This window comes from Lynx rufus, unplaced genomic scaffold, assembly GCF_022079265.1.
Source record: "Lynx rufus isolate CCGP_SWC_20201006 ecotype Redwood Valley unplaced genomic scaffold, mLynRuf1.p SCAF_3, whole genome shotgun sequence".
NCBI lineage: Eukaryota > Metazoa > Chordata > Mammalia > Carnivora > Felidae > Lynx > Lynx rufus.
The window spans coordinates 125,680,428-125,702,500 of record NW_025814845.1 but is presented as its reverse complement, the minus strand read 5'-3'; the positions used below and the strand labels follow the sequence as shown (position 1 = coordinate 125,702,500).

General features: G+C 33.4%; 1 protein-coding gene across 1 annotated transcript in view; it reads left to right on the top strand.

Annotated features, from left to right (window-relative positions):
- The window catches only part of LRBA (LPS responsive beige-like anchor protein), a 792,976-nt gene that overhangs the window by 579,291 nt on the left and 191,612 nt on the right, over positions 1–22,073 (top strand). The window contains exons 41-44 of the mRNA XM_047092315.1: positions 5,978–6,095; positions 8,219–8,321; positions 13,095–13,210; positions 18,150–18,262. Coding sequence (XP_046948271.1) covers positions 5,978–6,095; positions 8,219–8,321; positions 13,095–13,210; positions 18,150–18,262 — 450 coding nt within the window. The remainder of the gene's footprint in view (positions 1–5,977; positions 6,096–8,218; positions 8,322–13,094; positions 13,211–18,149; positions 18,263–22,073) is intronic.

The window sequence follows — 22,073 nt, the reverse complement described above, 5'->3', positions numbered from 1 at the left end:
TGTTATAGCTTAATTGATGGCATGGTTAGTTTGTATTTTGTATATTAAGTTTCAACATTTTTCTTGATGTTAAGTATATCTATATAGTTTGCAAATGGTTTTGTTATGAAATTTTAAGTATTCTTGGTCACATATATATTATCCAATTTTACTCTTTAATCACATTATTCAGAAATCAATATGGAATTTTCTCAATGAGTAAAACCTTTCCAAAAATTGACAGATATTTGGGACTAGTTTACGCAAAGCTAGTCTTAAACATTAGAAAGAATAGTATTTTAAAGTCGTTTACTGATTCTATATATGCAGACACCCGTGTAAATATTTATTTTTGAGGTAAAACATTTTATCACTTTTTAATATTTTCCCGTTTAAAATTGTTTTAAAACATTTTAAATTGATTGAGGATAGTTTGTATAGTTTTTGAAAACCAAACCTTTTATTTTACTTGAGTGAAGCAACTACAACTTTATATTTAGAGTTTATTTAAAAATTTCTAAAGCTTGATAGTCCATAAAAGTATTATGCATTTGGGCAATAAATATGTTTCTGTTTTGTTCTCTCTTGAGGATGAGCAATTAGAGGAAAGTTTTATATGGATAAATTCATAAGCTTTTCAAAATGAATGATTAAAGAGAAAGTGAAAAAATTATTTGCTTTCAAGCTAATAAATGCAACAGGGTGAAGAAATTTTCATATGTATTCACAGTATACTATTTGAAAGATAGAAGAAAGCATTGTGTGTATTATTTGGGGAAAATAATATATCCCTTTTCAGAAGGCACAGTTTTCAGATAACAATTTTAAAGAATATGAGTTTGATAATTTTAATGTAAAGAAATGTTATATACACACGTGTGTGTGTGTGTGTTTGTGTATATTTAAAATTAAATATCGATTTCTCTTTCCTCTCTCTCTTACCTCAACATTTAACTAATAAATCATCTTTGTTGAACAAATTATTTAAAAAAAAGAAATGTGAATTTACTTCTACTATTAATACTAACCATATTAAAACAAGGTGGTAAACATTCAAAGAGTGCTGTGGGCTTAAGCTTTCAAGCTATTTTAGATTGGGGGTCATAACTGCAGCGCAATGGTAATGATACGGTTTCCATAGCAACTGATTCATTGGAGGGCTAGACCTCTGTCTAGGGTGCTGTCAGTGTATGTAGAGTTTCAGTGAACAGAAAGTCCCAAAGAAGGGTCTGCTTCTACCTAATCCAGTTTTAATTGAACTCTAGAGACTTTGAAGTGAAGCCTCGGACCAGGAATATACTATTCCAATAAGAAATAAACCTCTTGCTTAGCTAGGCCTCAGCTGCATTTCAGTACTGACACCTTTTCCTAATGAATACTTTAAAGAAATGTTATTGTATCAATTTCAGCTACTAATTCTGTTAGTTAAAAGATTTTTTGTTTCTATTTTAAACCCACCATCTTGACCGTAAGTATAGAATTTCATTTGTTAACTCTCTTGGAGTCAGGCTAGTTTTCATGTGTGATTTCAATGTTTGATATTTTTGGCAATTTTAAATAATTTTGTCTGTGTCTCTTCCTGTTTCTCTTTCTCTGAGTTTTAACACAATAGACCTGCTTATATTTAATTTTGAAAGCACATTACTGGCTTTCATTCAATATGGGTTTGAAAACATAGAAAACAATGCTGGATATTATGTATGGATATATTTGTGCTAACAGTATAAAAACTGACATAGGAATGATACACCTTAAAACAAGGGCAGTGATTGACTCTTACAAAGGAGGAAAATGGTATCAGGAAGGTTATTTATGGGAATTTCAGTACTATCTAAAAAGCTTTATTAATTAAAAAAATTTGTTAAATGTTTATTTTTGAGAGAGAGGGAGACAGAGACAGAGTGCGAGTGGGGGAGGGGCAGAGAGAGAGGGAGACATAGAATCCGAAGCAGGCTGCAGGCTCTGAGCTGTCAGCACAGAGCCCGACAGGGGCTCGAACTCGTGGGCCACGAGATCATGACCTGAACCAAAGTCAGATGCCTAACTGACTGAGTTCCCCAGCGCCCCTTAATTTTTAAATACATGCAGTAATGTGGCATAAAGTTAGGATTTGAGTATTGGGTACATGGGGCTTATGTCATTTTCTGCAGTTGTGAATTTGTTTGATTTGGTCGTAAAGCATTTTAAAGAAGCATACCACTTCAAGTAGATTATTAAATGACTATATTGCTTAAAGGAATGGGACATAAATTGAATTTTTTATTAATTGAAAAATTTTCAGTACATTACAATCTTATAATAGTATTTTAGTATATTTATTTCTGTTAATAATTGAAGTATCCTAGAATATAATTAAATGTTTAGTTGCATGACCATGATCTTACAATGACTGACGTCACCATTAGGAGCAGCAGGTCTTCTTATATAGCTTTAGAGATATAAAAGGTAGAATTTTCATATCAATGTGTTCTTTTCATAGCATATCATAGACCTTAGAAGAGCCCTTGTTATTTGTTTTCTTTCCTTTTTCACCTATAACCCAAGTACAGGAAGACAAGTGTAGTTCATTAAAATTCTGATGGATTGAGTTCTAGTTTAACAAAATTTTAAGCCCCTTTTTAGAAATGTGACAATGTAGTATATATATGTAAGCTCTGTACTTTTGGATTAGAGAATCTGGGAGTAGGCCAGACTCTGCCACTAGCTTTGAGGGACTTTGTATTAACTATATAATTTTTCTGACTCTCATTTTCCTTAGTAATATTGGATAGGTTGGGGTATAAAGTGTTAAAGAACATATATTGAATTGTCTACTATTTGATAGGTCCAAGATGGCAAATTCAAATGCCAGTGGAAACTAGACAGATAATAGTAAATGAGTGAATGAGTGGAGACTGTGCCAAAATGGTGAGTGTGTATCATTTATTACCATGTGACAGATAGACCTAGGTTTGACAGATGCCCCAGTTTTTCCCGAGAAACTAATCTAAATAATAATGTAAATCTCCATTTTTAAGGCATTTTAAATTACTTGAAATTTTGTTATAATATTAAAATGAAGTGTATTTGGGCCATATATGGAGGTTAGGTTGCCATTGATTGACTCATGTAATCATTCAGAAACATCTACTTTGTGCCAGACATTGTTCTAGAAAATGGAAATAGACTATACTTAAGTCTTTGTTCTAGTAGAACTTAGATTCCAGTGCTAAATAGAGGCAATAGAGAAGCAAGCAGATACTGTAATTACATGTAATGATAAATGTTGTGAAGGCAATATGGTGAGTTTGGGAGGGGGGGGGAAGAGGTGGTTATGGAGGCAGTGAGGTTTAGATCCAGTGGCTTCTCTAAGGAGATAACATTGAAGCAAGAATCTAATGTAAGAATAAGCCAGTCATGTGAAGATTTGAGAGAAGAACATTCACATCAGAGGAGGCAATAAATAAAAGGCCTCAAAGAAGAATGAATTGGGCTCATCAGTAAGTCCCAGATGTAAGACTTTATAAACAATTATAAAGAGCTTCCATGTTTATTATACATGTAGTGCAAAGCCACTGGATGGTTATTAAATGCATGTGATCTAATTTGTATTTTAAACTTTTTTAAAAAATATTTTTTCTTTGGCTCCTCTGGTCATAGTAGACTCTAGAAGTAAGATCAGAAGAGAAACCAAGTAGGAGAACACTATAGACTCTGGAGGTTTAAACCTGCTAGTTATGGTGAGGGAAAGAGGTACATGCAACCTCTGCTTTCAGAAAATCTTGAGAGTAATACCTACAGCTTTGTTCTCTCTTTTCCTGTTTACTTCTTTTGCTCTTACTTACACAGGTATTGGCTATGTGAAAGTAGATTTCCTTATCACCAATTTTAAAACTGAAAGAAAGTTTGATTTGTTGTTTGGTTCTTAGAATTTTTGTTTTGTTTTTCAAAAAACATTGAGACTTGGAATTGTTCTTTCATTTTTAAATCCTTTGGTGCCAGAAATATAATTTTTAGAAAAATCAAAGTACATGCTTTTTGCCCATTATTGCATTTTTCATTGAGGAATATAGATCTGTTTGCAGTTAAGCTAGAAAATGGAAATAAAAATAGAAAAGAAAGTTTTCATAGGATAAATTCTTATTATTAATTATTTTTCCTTTCCTTGTTTATCCTGTCTTTGTCCCTCCAAAGCAGTATCATAATCACATGTCATTCTATTTGTATTGTTTAGTGGTGGTTACTTTTGAGAGATATAGCTTAATTGTTTACTTTGCTTTCATGGATTTTCATCACGTTTTGATAGTAAATATGTCTCATTTTCTTTATTAAATTAATATTAGGTGAAGTACTGGTGTGGAGAAATTCCACATCTGGTTTTCCTTTAACACCTTCATAATTAAGCTTTTGAAATGAACTTTTTAAAAGAAAAAACTTGAATAACAAAGCAACAAAGTGGCTTAGGACTAAAGACAGGATTACTCTGAGTTGGCAAAGCATTCTAAGCTATTGCGTCTGTCACATGGGATGACAAGAATTGTAACAAGTTACTCTGACAACCACCTACTCCATAGAGAGATTATGTTGAGTTCATTTGCAGGTTTGTGTTTAGCCTAGCTGACAAAATGATACTTAACCTCTTATACAGTCAGTCTTTGTACTTTGTGAATGAGTGACTGTTGCCTTTAATAGTGACCTTAACAGTGTGATTTTTTTTAAAGCTATGAAATGAAATATATATATATTTTTTCATTTTATTGAAAAATAATTGACATACATCACTGTATAAGCTTAAGGCATACAGCATGATGGTTTGGTTTATATATATTGTGAAGTGATTGCCACAATATGTTCATGCATCTTCTCATATAGATACAGTTTAAAAAAATTTTTTACACATTTTTAAAACGTTTATTTGTTTATTTTAAGCGAGAGAGTGGGGAGGGGCAAAGAGAGAGAGGGAGAAAGAGAATCTCAAGCACGCTCCACGCTCAGCATAGAGCCCGACATGGGGCTCAATCACATGAACCAGAAGATCATGACCTAAGCTGAAATCAAGAATCAAACGCCCAACTGATGGAGCCAGCCAGGCTCCCCTCATATGTAAATTTTTAAAAAATAGAACAAAAAGGGGGGAAAATTTCTCCTTGAAATAAGAACTCTTAGGATTTACTGTAGATACATATTTTAAAGTATGTTAAAGGTACTTCTGCAGTAGAATCTAAAAAAAAAAAAAAGAAAACAGAAAACAAGTTAATAAATAAAAGGCATAATCAGACCTATAAACACAGAGAACAAACTGATGGTTACCAGAGGTCGAGGGTGGTGGGGGGTTGGACAAAATTGGTAAAGGGGATAGGGAGATACAGGCTTGCAGTAAAAGGCACAGCATAAGGAATATAGTCAATGATACTGTAATAGCAATATAACGGGGTAGACGGTAGCTACCCTTGTGGTAAACATATAGCATAATGTATAAACTTGTTAAATCACTACGTTGTAGTGAAACCAGTGCAACATTGTGTTTCAACTCTACCTAAAAGAAAAACCCTCATATACATAAAAAATATTTCTGGTTACTCTAAAATCATTATTATATGAAACTGAATTGTATATGTGATCTGTAAGCATATAAGGTATTCTTTTGAGGTCTTCCTTCTTTTCAAGGTTTTATCTAAAACTTTACTTTCCATAAAATGATTCAAAACTCAGTCACTAAATAATGCAATGTGTATTTCCTGAAAAACAATAAATAGGATTACATCACTGCTTTTAAAAGCTCAAAATATATTTGTAAGTAAATGTTTTATAATTTTCCTCTACTTTTTCATTAAGCTTCCTTTCCATACATTGCAAGATGTTTTCTTAGTTTCCCTCCAGATTGTTTCAGTATCTGTTTTTTCAATATTTAGAAATTATTTTTCTTAACAGGGTCTTTTCTATTTTATTCAAAAGGAAAAACAACAAGAAAAAAATTCAACTGCTGTTACTTACTTGGGCTTATTTTTTTTCTCACTAGATCCTGGCATATACAGAAGGGTTGCATGGAAAATGGCTGTTCACAGAGATACGATCAATCTTTTCTCGTCGTTATCTTTTGCAAAATACAGCCCTGGAGATCTTTATGGCAAACAGAGGTAATATGTTTCACAAGTAAATTGTTATAAAGCTAACCTCCACCTCTTTCAGATTTCATTTTTGAACATACCATATAGTTCCCAGTTACGTAGTGATTTGTAGTCTAATCTCTGTCATACTGACCTCGTTTTTTGAACCACATGCATCTTCATGGGTTTTTCCCCCTTGATCATTCTTAGAATTATTTGTAGTAATTTTAGTTTTTTGGCCATATCATAGATAAGTGCAAAATTTTCAAATATGGTGAATAACTAACCATTTAATCAGTTGAAGAGTTTTGGTATTCTCAATATTGCTCTGATGCTTAAACCCCTCCTGGAAGGTAGATGCATTTAGAAAGGGGAGAGGGTAATCAAATGATTCATATATTTATTCAATCTTTTGTCTAATCTATTGCCATTTATAAAGGGACCATCAGAAAATGGTACTCAAGTGTCCTGGTTGCTTTGTATTACATCATTCTTGAAAGAACTAAAATTCAATTTGTGGGTTTAAAATGGAACTTGGTAAAATTCATTAAGACAAGAAGGAGAGACAAGGTGAACTTGAAGTAAAAGCATTGTTGGGTATGAGTGGAGGCATACAAGGGAAAATAATATAAAGCCTAGTGACTTTCTGTGCTTACTCCTTATACATAAGTAGATTAAAGTTTTATTTTCTCTTTCTATAATCTACAAGTTGTCGTTTAAAAACGTCTACACATAATAATGTATATTCCATGCACACATTATTTTCCCTGTATGGAATCATGTGTCTTTAGAATACAAATTTCTTTAGGTAAAGATGTTTTTCCCTTTCCTATTTGGTCTCCTCTTCTATACATACCTCTTCTTCCTAATGTCAACATCATTTTTTCAGGCAAATAACCAAGTGAATGTTTCATGCTTTAATTCAGCCTGCATTCTTGCTGTCCCAAAGAGATTTTGTTTCAGTATTACAATATTTATTACTTGCTCATCCTCATTCATTTTTCTCCTTTAAAATTTCTTATGCATCCTTGCTATTGTATGTGTATTTTTCTTTTGCCTTCCCCCATGGCCTTGGGTTATCTGCCATAACTTAATGTTAGTTTTGTTGTTGTTGTTTTCCCTATATTCAATGTAATAATGGGTATGTAAGGATGGCATATTAAAAAGATATGTTGGATATGTATATGTCAGTTCCAAATATGTTTTAGATACTTAGTGAATGACCATGTATTTTCTTTACCTGAAACTTCTTGGTAATGTCAGTATTCAGAGCTATACCAAATTGACAAATTTTTTTTGGAGTGAATTTTTTTAAGCCAGGTAGAGAATAAGGATCATTTTCTAGATGAGTACTTGCTTCAAGCTTATATATGGTCATGATATTGCAATTAATGTAGTTAAAATTTTAAGACTATCCAATTTGATATCTTCGAACTTTTCTCTCATGATTTTGACTTTCTTATTTTCATATTTCTTAAGGATGGAAATTTATAGATGACTATAGTTAACATTTATATACTGAATACTTTTATGTATATTTATATGTTTCTTGATATTCTCAAAATGTGTAATTATTGAAATAGAAATGATTAGAAGACATTTAAATTTGACTATTATCTATAGAGAAGTGTTTTCCTTTAGGTCATTCTATTTTATTTGAAAATATAAATTAAAAACATAAACATTGTAAAGAGAATAATTTTTTAAACTGTTAATTATTGGAAATAAATAAAAGTGACAATTTAGCACCTATATCTGTAGTCTTTGGTGTTAGATTGTTAACTATAAAACTTAAAACCTTAAATATTTATTTATAGAAACTCAAAGATACATATATTTAACTTGTTAAAATTCAATTTTGTAAATTCAAAGTTGTAGTTAGATAATCTCAGCTTCATTTCACATTAGTGCAACAACAATTTTTAGAACTTCTGATAGCATTTAGAGAAAACTGTTTATGGTTCAGGAGTTTATAAGTAAAATGACTATCACTTCTGGAAAATTAATGCTAAAACTTGATATGCACTATAATAAAAGTAATATGGCAAGAATTGTATACCTTAACTAAGAGTAAGGTTTTATTAGACCAAGAAGTTAGTTTTCCAAGAAGGAAGCTGTATCATGTTCTAATTTTTAAAAATTACTTTTCATAGTTGCTGTAATGTTCAATTTCCCAGACCCGGCAACAGTAAAGAAAGTAGTTAACTATCTTCCTCGTGTTGGTATTGGAACCAGTTTTGGGTTGCCTCAAACCAGGTACTGTTTTATGAGAAAATTTTGGAAAGTAATCTGTGTTAATATTTTTTCTTACTTGTTTTTAAATGCATAACCTTCTGTTGTATTTTTCATAGTAATGATGATTATTAATGCTTTGAGTCAGCTGAACCTCTGTCTGAAAAAACTAGAAAAAGAGGATCAAATGTAAACCAAAGTAGGTTGAAACAAAACATAAACATAAAAGCAGAACATTTATCAAATATGAACAGAAACAGTGAAGAAAAATCAATACAATGAAAAGTTGTTTCTCTGAAAGGATTAATAAATGTAATATATGACTTATGAAGAAGAAGAAGACACAAAGTGCCAACATCAAGAATGGAAGAGGGGATATCACAACAGATCCTATAGATATTAAAAGGAAAATACTGACATATTATGAACAAATCTGTGCTACTTAGACAAGTTAGATGAAATGGACAGATTCCTTAAGAAATAGGTAACATTAATACCTCTACAGAGGAAAGTGAATTTATAGTTAAAGGTCTTCTGAGCTAGAGAATATTCCTAGCTCAAATGGTTTCGTTGACAAATTCTATAAAACATTTGATGAAAAAATATCATTTCTAAACAAACTATTACAGAAAATAGAAAAGAAGGATAACATTGTAAAGGTATTCTGTGAGGCCAGGGTTACATGAATTCCAAACCCACATGAAAGCGTTACCAGAAAAGGAAACTACTGATCATCTTGATTGGAAAAGAAGAAATAAAACTGTCTTATCAAGTCTGCTTTTCATAGGCTGCTTGAATGTTTGCATGACATGGGTGCTGACTTCCCCAGAGTAAGTGATCCAAAAGAGAGTGAGTCAGAAGCCCCAATGTCTTTTCATGACCTACCCTTGATAGGTAGAGTAGGTCATTAATTCTGCTACATTGTATTTATCATAAATGAGTCATTAAATACAGCCCAGGCTCCAGAGAAGGGGAAAGCTCCACTTCTTCACGTGGTAGGTATCAAAGAATTTATGGACATATTTAAAACTACCACAGGGTATAACTCTTATGCAAAGAGGGCACCAAAATTGGCCTTTCTAGATTATAAGCAATAGTTGCTTTTTAATGCCAGTGAAGATTTTGATTAGATAGTTTTATAATTTAGTGAGGAATTTCAGCTTCAGGATGAACCTTACAACCTTAGAATGGCATAGTAAATTTCTTTATCTAAATAGCTTTATTCATCAACTAATATGTGTTATCATACTTGGGTAATCTTAATGATTTCCCACAGTTAATGGAAGCTAGAAGTAGGTTAATTGATTAAATTAGAAATTTAAATAGATCTTAAAAACTTAAGAGTGTGCCTGCCATCTAGCAGTGTGCAAGATAGATACCATCTTACTCATGCATGTTTTAACAAATATGCAAACAAAATAAATAATTGTGTAAGTGACAGGAGGGATATAACTAGGGTGTTGTAATAATGATTAGTGGAATAGAGATGGGATGGTTTGGATTAGGTAGTCAGAAATATCTTCCTGTGTGACTTTTAAGTTTTGATTTGAAAGAACAGAACCAGCTTACCTTTGAAAGAGGGAATAGCATATGCAAAGGCCCTGTAATAAGGTGAAGTTCCTTAAAAAACAAATATGCAAACAAAAGAATGTTTTAGGGAGTGTTGGAAGGCAGATATCATTGGAATTTAGTGATCTTGAGAAGAGAGGGTCAGTTCAAGGACAGGAATTTATTGTGGAAATCCAGGTGATATTTGGTGCTGATAGTACAGTTGAAGAGAGACATTCTTGTTTAGAAATTTTGAGGACATACAGTTTGTATGACTCAGAGATTAGTTAGGTAATGAGGGTAAGAGAGGGGGTGTCCAGCATGTTTTGCCAAGTTTCAGTTTAATCTGCTGAGTGGCACTTATTGATATTGGGAACAGTGGAGAAGAAATAGTTGTATATATATATATATATCTCCCTAAGGGTGGGGTTGGGGTTGTGGGGAGGAGGTGGGTGGACAGATTATGAGAAGTTTAGTTTTAGATCTATTGAAATTGAAACTCCTGAGAGATGTCCCTACTGAAATATTGAATGGGAAGTTAGAGCTCAAGAGAAAAGTATAGTATTTGGGAAACACTTAATGTTGAAAGACTGAATGCTTTCCCCTAAGATCAGGAAGGCTAGAATGTCTCTCATTGTCACCATTTCTATCAATATTATATTGGAGATTTCAGCCTGTACAGCAAGAAATGCAGAGAAGGAGGGAGCAGTTAAAGGCATCCAGATTGGAAAGGGGGGAAAATGTCTTTATTCCTAGATGACAAAAGAAGTGTAAGATTTGTACAATTAAAACTATAAAATATGGCTGATAGAAATTAAAGACATATCAAATAAACGGAGGCATTCCATATTTATGGATCAGGAGATATTCAGCATGATTAAGATGTCAGTTTTCTCAGATCTATAAATCCAGTGCAATCCCTATCAAAATCTAGCATACTTATTTGGAGATATCGAGAAGCTGAAATGCAGTGGATTAGAATTACCAAAATATTGAAACAGAAGAACAAAGTTAGAGGACTCCCACTACCTGATTTCAAAACAAAAACTAACTATAAAGCCACAATGATCAATATGGTCTGGTGTTTATAAAAAGATATGCATATAAATCAATGAAATAAAATTGAGACTACAGAAATAAACCCTGCATTTATGATCAGTTATTTTTCAACAAAGGTGCTAATACAATTCAGTGAGGGAAGGATAATCTTTAAATAGTGCTGAGACAATGGATAGTTACATGCAAGAAAATGAACTTCAACACTTACCACACAGCATTCATAAAAAAAATAGCTCAAAGTATGTCATAGAACTATATTTAAGAGCTAAAACTATTTTTTTTTAGTACCAAAGAATTTATGATATAGGAGAAAAGCTTCATGACCCTGGAGTAGGCCAAGAGTTATCAGATTTGACACCAAAAGCATAATCCATAAAAGATAAAATCGAGAAATGGGATTTAATAAAAATTTAAAACTGTTGTGCTTTAAAGGATACCACTAAGTATACGAAAAGAGAAGCTATAGACTGAGAAAATATTTGTACATAATGTGTCTTATAAAGATCTCGCATATTCAGAATGTATACAGAACTCTCACAACTCAATAAGTAACCTTAATGAATACAGGAAGAAAAGATTTAAATAGTCATTTCACCAATGAAGGTACACAACTGGCTAATAAGCCATGACAAGTTGCTCAACAATGTACATTAAAACTATAATAAGATACCATTTTACACTCACTGGAATGGTTATAGTAAAAAATATATACAGTAGCAAGTATTGGCAGAGATGTGGAAAATTGGAACTCCATATATTGCTTGTTGAAATGGAAAACAATTTGGCAAATTTCTTTAAATTTATTTATTTATTTATTTATTTATTTATTTATTTATTTATTAATTTGGCAAATTCTTAAGAAGTTAAACTAAACCCAACTTACAACTCAGCATTTACACCCTTGGGATTCTACAACCCCCCCCCTCCCAAAATGAAAACATATGTTCATATAAAGATATATTTGTGAATATTCATAGTAATACAAAGTAGAATAATAAGAATCTAAAACTGGAAAAAATTTAAATATCCATCAGCTGGTGAATGGATTTTTAAAATGTGATATATTCCATACTCATAGGCTGGAATACTATTCAGCAATCAAAAGAAATGAATTACTAATCACATGCTGCCACATTGATAAATCTCAAAAACATGGTTAGTGAAGAAGCCTGATGCAGACTTGATGATGTAGGATTCCATTTATCTGAAATGTCCAGAAAAGGCAAGTTTATAGAGACAGAAAGCATATTGATAGTTGCATAGAGCTAAGGATAGGAACAGGGATTAACTAAATAGGCACAAGGCAAGTTTTTGTGGTGGTGAAATGTTCTCAAGTACATTGTGGTGATAATCTCACAACTCTAGAAGTTTATTAATAAATCATTGAATAGTATACTTACATGGATAAATGTTATGGTATGTAAATTATACCTTTGAAAATAACACTGAAAAAAATATTGTTACCTTGTCCTTGGTTCTAGACTCTAAATGTAATAATTAATCCTGCCACCTGTTTTCCACTGTTACTTAGTATTAGTTGCATCTTTTGTTACTTACATTGCATTCAGAAAACATAGAAAACTTGGTCTTCTATTACTAAGCTGTACAAAAAAAAAATTATAGTTTCTCTCATCTTTATCCCACCCCATGAATAGATACCTAAAGAGTTTAGAATCCTTCTTTCCCCTGTCATAAAGAGTATATAAGAATAATATTAAATTTAAAATGTACAAATGTATTATCTTTAAGAAAACTATTAATAAAGATGTGCATACAATTTTAGATACATTTCTCAATTACTATAACTTCTTTTATATCAGTAAATCAGTAAGTTATTAATCATACTATTATTGATCAACACTTATGGAACCTAGATATTAATAATGGCTTACTTTGTTGGGATGAGTACTGGGTGTTGTATGGAAACCGATTTGACAATAAATTATATTTAAAAAATAATGGCTTACTTTAATGCATACAACATGTATCATGGACCTGTGGCCATTCCAAATCATGTAACCATTAACTGTGCATTGAAATATTTCTTGTATTCATTAGTATAACATGAATAGAACTTTTCACAGTATACAGATATCATTTTGTATATCAAATGTATAGAATAAGCACAGATATTATTTTGTGATGTAATTAAGCTTAAATCAATTCTACACCAAATTCTGTTTTTTGCAGGCGTATTTCATTAGCTAGTCCACGTCAGCTTTTTAAAGCTTCTAATATGACCCAGCGATGGCAACATAGAGAGATTTCAAATTTTGAATACTTGATGTTTCTCAACACGATAGCAGGTAATCTGGGCTCACGTTTTGACTTATTTCAAATGATAAATTATTTTTTTGAATGATTATTATTGTGATATTATTTTGAGTACTAGTATAAGTAGCTTACTTTTATTTTCCTTTTTTAAAGTTTATTTATTTATTTTGGGGAGGGCAGAGGGAGAAAGAGAGAATCACCACTGCAGAGCCTGACTCGGGGCTCGAACTCACAAACTGTGAGATCATGGCCTGAGACGAAGTCAGCCGCTTAACCGACTTGAGCCACCCAGGTGCCCCTTACTTTTATTTTCATTATTACTACATGAGTACCTTATCAAGAGTAATTTTGGTAATAGAGCTTATGGTTTTACATATAAACAGTTGGCTATTTGAATAAATTAAAAATGGGTGTACACCCATTATACTTTTTCCAAAAATATAAAATGAAAATTTACAATCTTACTAATATAGTAAGAATGGATGCATTATGGAATAGTAGAAATGAAAAGCCATATAAAATCTTAACCTGTTAATAACTTAATTATGAATATTATATGATGAAACAAAAATGCAACATGGAAAAAAGCAAACTGTGGGTAAAATATTAAGTAAAGGAATACTTATATTATGAGCCATATATGAAAATCTGAAGAGTAAATGGCTCTATGAAAGGTCTATAATCATGTAGTATTACTGAACATCACCCATTGAAGCACTTACATTTGAAAGAGAGTAAGAATAGAAATGTGTCATTACTTTTCATTTGTGATAACTAGAATGAAGAAAACATTGAATGTATTTGTGTGACATTTGAGATTCACTTCAACAAACTGACACAGTTTGTATTTGAGGCACAAAGATACTGAGAGAAGTTATTTTAAATATGTATATAAGCATTTACATGATTCTATAGCAAAGGGGTATTCAAAGTGCTATGGGGACTAAAAGGGCAGAGAGAAAGGGAAATTCTGTTATACTCATCCAGTTGATGGGAGTAAGGAAAAAATTAGGAAAGATTTCATGTTCATATAAGGATGGATTTTACTTTAGGAGCACCTGGGTGGCTCACTCGGTTAAGCGTCTGACTTTGTCTCAGGTCACGATCTCATGGTTCATGGAATCGAGCCCCGCATCTGGCTCTGTGCTGACAGCTCAGAGCCTGGAGCCTGCTTCGGATTCTGTGTCTCTGTCTCTCTTTCTCTCTTTGCCCCTCCCCCACTCACATTCTGTCTCTCTCTCAAAAACAAATAAACATTAAAAAAATTTAAAAGGGGGTGCCTGTGTGGCTCAGTCGGTTGAATGTCCGACTTCGGCTCAGGTCATGATCTCGCGGTCCGTGAGTTCGAGCCCCACGTCGGGCTCTGTGCTGGCAGCTCAGAGCCTGGAGCCTGTTTCAGATTCTGTGTCTCCCTCTCTCTGACCCTCCCCCATTCATGCTCTGTCTCTCTCTGTCTCAAAAATAAATAAACGTTAAAAAAAAAATTAAAAAAAAATTTGAAAGTAAAGGATGGATATTACTTTAGCAGAGGTGGTAATTGGAGATTAGAAGCGATGCCTTGTAAAACTGAAGGCATAAGGAAGCATATAAAGATGGGAAAATATGAAATATAGCTAGAGAATGATTAATGGTATAGTTTATATATATGTATATGCATGTGCACATGTAAAGCATGTATTCATAAAAGTATAATGAGAAAGAAAATTAAAAAGTTGTTATGGAGATACATTGTACAAGATTTTCTGTCAGTTTGAGGAGTTAGCAGCCAATTCATTGGGAAGCTTGCAAGATTTTGAACAAATAAGTGATATTAGAACTCTATGGAAAATTAACTTGCAGGCAGAATGAAGGGTAAACTGGAGTGGAGAGAAACTTGGCAGAGAGCAGAGTTAAGAAGTAATTGTATATAAAAAAAGGGGACTTGCATTAAAGAGGTGACAGTGGGAATTTAAGGATTAAATAACATAAGATTTACAAGGTACAAAACATTTGACATCCAGATGACTGAATGTAGGGGGTAAATGGGAAGAAAGTGTTACAAAAGGCTTCCAGGCTTCTGGCCTGAATCATTAGGAAAATGGTGGTGCCATTAACAGAAAGGAAGTCAGAAAAGATTGATCTAGGGAAAGATGATGATTCTAATGTGTAGCTAGACATCCAAATTAAGATATTAAAAATATTTTTTAGAAGTATAGGTCAAAGAGGGTATTTGGAATTTGGAGATAGGACATGGAATTTCATCTGCATAGATTGGAAATCACCAGGAATTAGTTGAGATTACCAAGACAAATAATACAGAAAGCAGTGAGACAAGGTCTAGGATTGTTCTTGTGCATGGCAAGAAGACAAAGGGAAAGTTAGTAAAGAAGAGAATGAGTGATCCCAGAGTTTATAGACTCTGGGATCTATAGACAGAAAGGTCTTGGTCACTTGTATCAAATGTCATTAGAGAGGTACAAGAGAATTAAGAATGAGTACAGGCGATGCCTTTAGCTTTGGCATTTGGGAATGTGTTGGTTACCTTTGGGGTTTATTTTATTACTTTAAACTTTATTTTGAGAGAGGGAGAGAGGGGAGAGAGAGAGAGAAAGAGAGAGAGAGAGAGAATGTGACCTGGGGAGGGGCAAAGAGAGAGGGAGAGAGAGAGAATCCCAAGCAGGCTCCTGAGTCTGACTCAGAGTTCGAACTCACAAGCCATGAGATCATGACCTGAGCTGACATCAAGAGTTGGGCACTTAACCGACTCAGCCACCACCCAGGTGCCCCTCTAGGGGTTCATTTTAAAAGCAAACAAAAAAGGTTGATTATAAGAACTGAATGGTTGGAGATGAAATGAGAACATTAGATATAGATGATAGTCTTCTTGTATAATAGTAGAGAGAATGGATTAAGGCAAAGGTGAGAAACCATCAAAGGGGGACAGAGAGGAACAGTAACAGTGCAAGTTACGAGTGAGATAGGCTCGAGCTCAGGTGAAGGAATTACAGCTCACAAAGTATAAAGGCAATGTTAGAGAAGGTTGGAAGAGAGGGAGTATTGTGGAAATGGGAATTTAAGGGCTCACATTGAAAAGTCTAAATTTTACCAGTTTAAGGAGGTGTTCATCTCACAGGCAGTTGAGGAAAAGGAATGAAGAAAGATTGAACAATTGTGTTGGACTTAGATATTATGTAACTAATAACTGACAAGATTTTTAAGTAGTAGTGAGAGAAAAAGTTAAATGGACCTTTTTAATTAAGCATATGGTAAGTCAATGAATGCATAGATTGAATGTGCAGCAATAATTAGGAAGCAACATTTATGAAATAGTCTCTCTCATATAGCTTCTTTTGTGCCTAAAAGTGTTTTTTAAATATTTTCCCCAAATACTCTTTTTGAGGAATAGAACCAATAATTTATTTTGGATAGTTTTTATATACCCTAGAAGGTGGGTTGAGTCTTAATGTTGTTTAAGATTTCTTTTATGCTATTATCTGTGATACATATAGGTTCTCATGACACTATGATACATTTCCCAAAAGGCAGTCCAGTAGGCATTTAGTAACTATATAAAGAATTAACCTTACTTAGTAAAAGTCTATTTACAGTGAGCTGGTGCATACTCTTTTTTTGAAGATATAATAAATTTGATTACTTAAGAACAGACAAGATGATGATTTTACTAACATGTTTACTAACGTCTCAATCAGAAGAAGAGGGAAATGGATGGAGAGAATAAAAATATACTGCTTTTTGCCACTTAGTTTGGTTACTTTTTCTGGGAGAAATTAAAATTGACCAAAATAGGTAGTGACATAATGACCTCTGAATTAAAATTGTCCCAGTTATTCATGTTTTGTTAAGACTGTTTGCAGGTCATTCAAGGAAGAACTGTGTTACTCTAATAGTCCTCAAAATGAATAGAGTGAAATGAAGTTAAAAACATCATAAGGAAGGCTCAGATACCAAGCATCTGTGTGAAGAACTACTTTAATATTCAGCTCTATATTGATATGACATCAGCATATATTTGAGAAAGAGAAAAGATGATAGAATACACAATAAGAAAGGAATTCAAACAATATTAATATACTTGTCTCCCTTATATTTTAGTGGTGAAAGTCTGTTCACATTAGATCTAACGAAAAATAGGTTTTAGACTAGTAAATAGTGGAGCTGGGATTCAAATGCTAGTGTTTTGATGTTAGAAACAATGATATGATCCACTGTGCTGCTCCCTAAAATAGTGATATCCAGAAAACTGCTGTATATAGGTAGCAGGGCTATTTCATCCTTTGTTTTATTCATAATTTTAATAGACCTAAATGTGTCATTGAATGTCATTAGTTTAGAAGAATTGTAGAAGAGTATGTGGCAGCATTTATGAGTGGGGGAAAGCCAACACTGATGATGCTGCACGTTATATTCAGAGGATCATAGAATTTGAAAGCTGTTGCAGAAATTTTAGAGTTATTTAGTACAACTCTCTTATTTTACAGATGACTAATGAATGTCCGCAGAGAATAAGTCACTTAAATTTGGTTGATTAGCTGCTTGATTGGTTGGTTAATTAATGGCAGAGAAAGGATTCTTGTTTTGAAAAGCTCTATGAGAATTGAAATTTTTTTTTAAGGGTTGGTAAAGAATATTTTGTTTGATGCAGGCCTTCAAGTAAGAAAAAAATACTCAAGTGTATTTTGTAAGAACAGAAACTTGGGGCCAGAGTATCTGGGTTTGAATATTATTTGACCATTACTAGTTACATGGTTTTAGGCAAGTTTTCAACCTTTTGTGTCTCATTTTTTTATCTGTAAAATGGGGGATGATAATTCTGTAGGTTTATTATAGGATTGAATGAAATAATACATGTGTAACACTGAGGACAATGCCTGGCACTCAGAAAGTTAAGTTGTTCTTATTTTTAGTAAATGATATCCCTGAGTGAGTTTTATTTTCTTATTCTAAATGGAATGACTTCTCTCTCTCTGTCAGGACGGAGTTACAATGACTTAAATCAGTATCCAGTGTTTCCCTGGGTCATCACTAATTATGAATCAGAAGAACTGGATCTTACTTTGCCAAGTAACTTCAGAGATTTGTCCAAGGTAATTTTTCAGTAATCCTCTTAAACAGAATTGTCTTGCATATAACAATAAATTTGATTATCTTTAATTTTCACATTACCTTGTAAAAATCTTTTTTTTTTTTTTTTAATTTTTTTTTTTCAACGTTTATTTATTTTTGGGACAGAGAGAGAGACAGAGCATGAACGGGGGAGGGCCAGAGAGAGAGGGAGACACAGAATGGGAAACAGGCTCCAGGCTCTGAGCCATCAGCCCAGAGCCCGACGCGGGGCTCGAACTCACGGACCGCGAGATCGTGACCTGGCTGAAGTCGGACGCTTAACCGACTGCGCCACCCAGGCGCCCCGTAAAAATCTTTTTATATAACTATAGCTTTAATATATTTATCTTTTAAATGTATTTTCACTTTCTGAAAGTGAAATTTAAAATTGAATTTAAAATTTAAATTTAAAACTGAAAAATTTGGAAAAATGGATGATAGAAGTTGATAAGTTAAAAGTATTAACACTTGTATTCCTTTTTCCATGTACATTTAGGAAGACATTATTCTAAAATATTAACTTCTTTTAAGGGTGTTAGTAATTGTTAACACATGTGAGTAAATAATGGCCACCTCTCACTGGCACTTTTATAAAAAGACAAGTAACTCTTCTACACTTCTCCAGATGTCACACCTGACTTCTTTGCTACCTCAAAATCAATCCTCTTTAAATCTAATTTTGAATTATATAAATCCAGTGCTTGAACCTTTCTTGACTTACAGTAATTTTTTTTTACTTTATTAAAACAATTTTTTTAATGTTTGTTTATTTTTGAGAGAGAGAGAGAGAGTGTGAGCAGAGTAGGGCAGAGAGAGAGGGAGACAGAATCTGAAGCAGCTCCAGGCTCTGAGCTGTCAGCACAGACCCTGACACGGGGTTCGAACTCACTAACTGTGAGATCAAGACCTGAGCTGAAGTCAGACGCTTAACTGACTGAGCCACCCAGGTGCCCCTTGACCTACAGTTATTTTGACTGCAGAATAATTCTTTCCCAATTCAGTGTCTTGCTTTCTCTACTTTTTATGTTGTTTTCCCTACTTTGTGAGTGAATGACTCTAGTCCTTTAGGTCACCCCCACATAGGACCGTTACTATTTTCCTTCCCTGATATACCACTATCTGCTTCTTTCATAACACCTAAATATCCTGCATTTTACATGTCCTTCTACCTCTTTGTTTTGGTTCTTCTTGTCTCCCTCACTAAGCTCCATATGATAGAGTTCTTGTTCACCATTATTTTTCTGATGCCTTGCACAGAGCCTGCCATTCACTAAATGTATTAAATAATAAAATATATGTGACATTTCCCCAAGTTATAAAATATATTAACTGTATTTGATTCTTTAAATGTAAAACATGTAAGTAATAAAGCAAAAGTTACTCCTAATGGACCACATATCAGTAAGGAATAATTACATTTTATATGTATACACTCATGTATATACACATTGACACATCCACCATTTTTTAACTGTTTTCCCATGTCTTAGGTTCTTTAAGAACTTTCCTTTTCTGTCCTAGACTATCAGTAAATAGAGTATTCTGTACCATCATTTTGTGATATAAAATAAGGTTATATGTCCTTTTTTTCTTTTAACCTTTTTTCATAGAGAATTTCAAGCATATATAAAAGTAGACAAATTAGCAAAATAAATTTACATCTACCAAATTACTCTGCTTCAACAGTTGTCAACTCGTGGATACTCTTATTTTATTTTTATATTCATTTTCTTTCTGCCTTCTCATAGTACTTTGAAGCAAATCCTAGACATAATTTTATTCATAAATATTTCAATATGTACTTCTAAAAATGAAGGTCCCTTTTTAAAGAATAACCATTATACCATTAGCAAACCTAAAATAGTATCAATAATTTCTTAATATCATCAAAAACCTACTAAGTATCACATTTCCAATTAAATTACAAGTTTCATAATTCTTTTTAGTGTGTTTATTCAGATCAGATCCAAATAAGGACCACATAGTGTAGTCAGTTGATACTGATTAAGTCTCAAGTCTCTTAATTCTGTAGGTTTCTCTTTCATCTTTTCTTTCTATCTAATTCATTAGTTGAAGAAACATATTGTTTGTTTTATATATTTCCTCATAGTATGGAGTTTGCTTATTGCATCCCTGTGTTATAGTCTTAACAGGTTCCTCCATCTTCTATATTTTGTATAAATTGGTAGTTGGGTCCAGAGGTTGATAGAATTCAGATTGGATACTACTTCATAGGAAGTTTTTGCCTTCTTCTGTCAGAGGGCATGTAGTATCTTCTTTATTTCTCTTTTGTGATGTTAGTAGCCATTGATATGTAATGCCTGGATTCATTGGTTCTGTAATGACTGAAAAATCATGATATTTACATTCTCTCACTCTAATTTCATTTGTTATTGGGGACCCATTCCCTTCATCTACTGTTAGGTTATTCAGTGGTACATTGCATTGGAAAAGCAGGATAAACCTTTAAATTTTTCTCCTCTTATGCCAGCTTTTAAAACAGTGAACTGGTTCCTAACATCCTCCAGTGGCACTTAAGTTTTTAAAAAACATCTTCATGGGGTGCCTGAGTGGCTCAGTTGGTTGAGCACCTGGCTTCAGCTCAGGTCATGATCTCACGGTTCGTAAGTTTAAGCCCCACATAGGGCTTGCTGCTATCAGCACAGAGCCGGCTTTGGATCTTTTGTCCCCCTACCTCTCTGCCCATGCCCCGCTTGCACTCTCTCTGTCAAAAATAAATAAAATATTGGGGCGCCTGGGTGGCGCAGTCGGTTAGGCGTCCGACTTCAGCCAGGTCACGATCTCGCGGTCCGTGAGTTCGAGCCCCGCGTCGGGCTCTGGGCTGATGGCTCAGAGCCTGGAGCCTGTTTCCGATTCTGTGTCTCCCTCTCTCTCTGCCCCTCCCCCGTTCATGCTCTGTCTCTCTCTGTCCCACAAATAAATAAACGTTGAAAAAAAAAATTAAAAAAAAATAAATAAAATATTAAAAAAATAAAAATAAAAAAACATCTTTATGAACTCATAGACCTAAATGTATTTGATGTTTCCATCCATTGCAGTTATTATTTCCTCTGGTGTCCATTCAGTTGTTTCTGTTTCTGACCACGAGGACCTTCTTTAAATTGCTCCTGAGTCATTTTAGTATAATCTTAGTAGTCTTTGATAACTTCATGCTGTCTTGTGTGACAAAGTGCTCCAGTCTTAACTCTTATATTTTCTTGCAGTTCTAGAATCATGTATTTCTTTAAGGAGTTATTGGGAGCCCTTTTAAAGGGAGATAATATCTGAAGACTAGTTTGGCCTATTGTGATTGTTACTGCTGGATTTGTCATTATTTCTCGGCCCTTTTACAATGACTTGGGAAGAAATTTAAGATGAAATACATCATAAATTGAAATTGATTTCTCTAATTTAAATTTAGGATCTTATGTCCTTTAATGTTTCAGGAGTCTGAGACCCTGCACCCATTTTTCAGATGGGCAGGAAATCCAGTCTTTCTCCTAAGTACTTTCATTCGTAATTTCTAGCAAAACCTAAAGAATTTTTATATATTTATCTAACCTAGAGGTTCTTTGTTGCTTCTCCCCTGCCTGTCTCTTGAACCAGTCATTCTAAAGTTCTCAGGATGCCAGACTTCTTGCTTTTAGTGCTGACTTATTCCAAGAATATGCCTAGTTCTTCCTTTAACTCTTTCAAGTCCATTTAAGGCCATGGTGAAGTATTGAAATAAACCTCTACTGATTACCCAGTCATAGCAGAAGTGCAAGGCTGTCAGTGATTACCATCTCAATC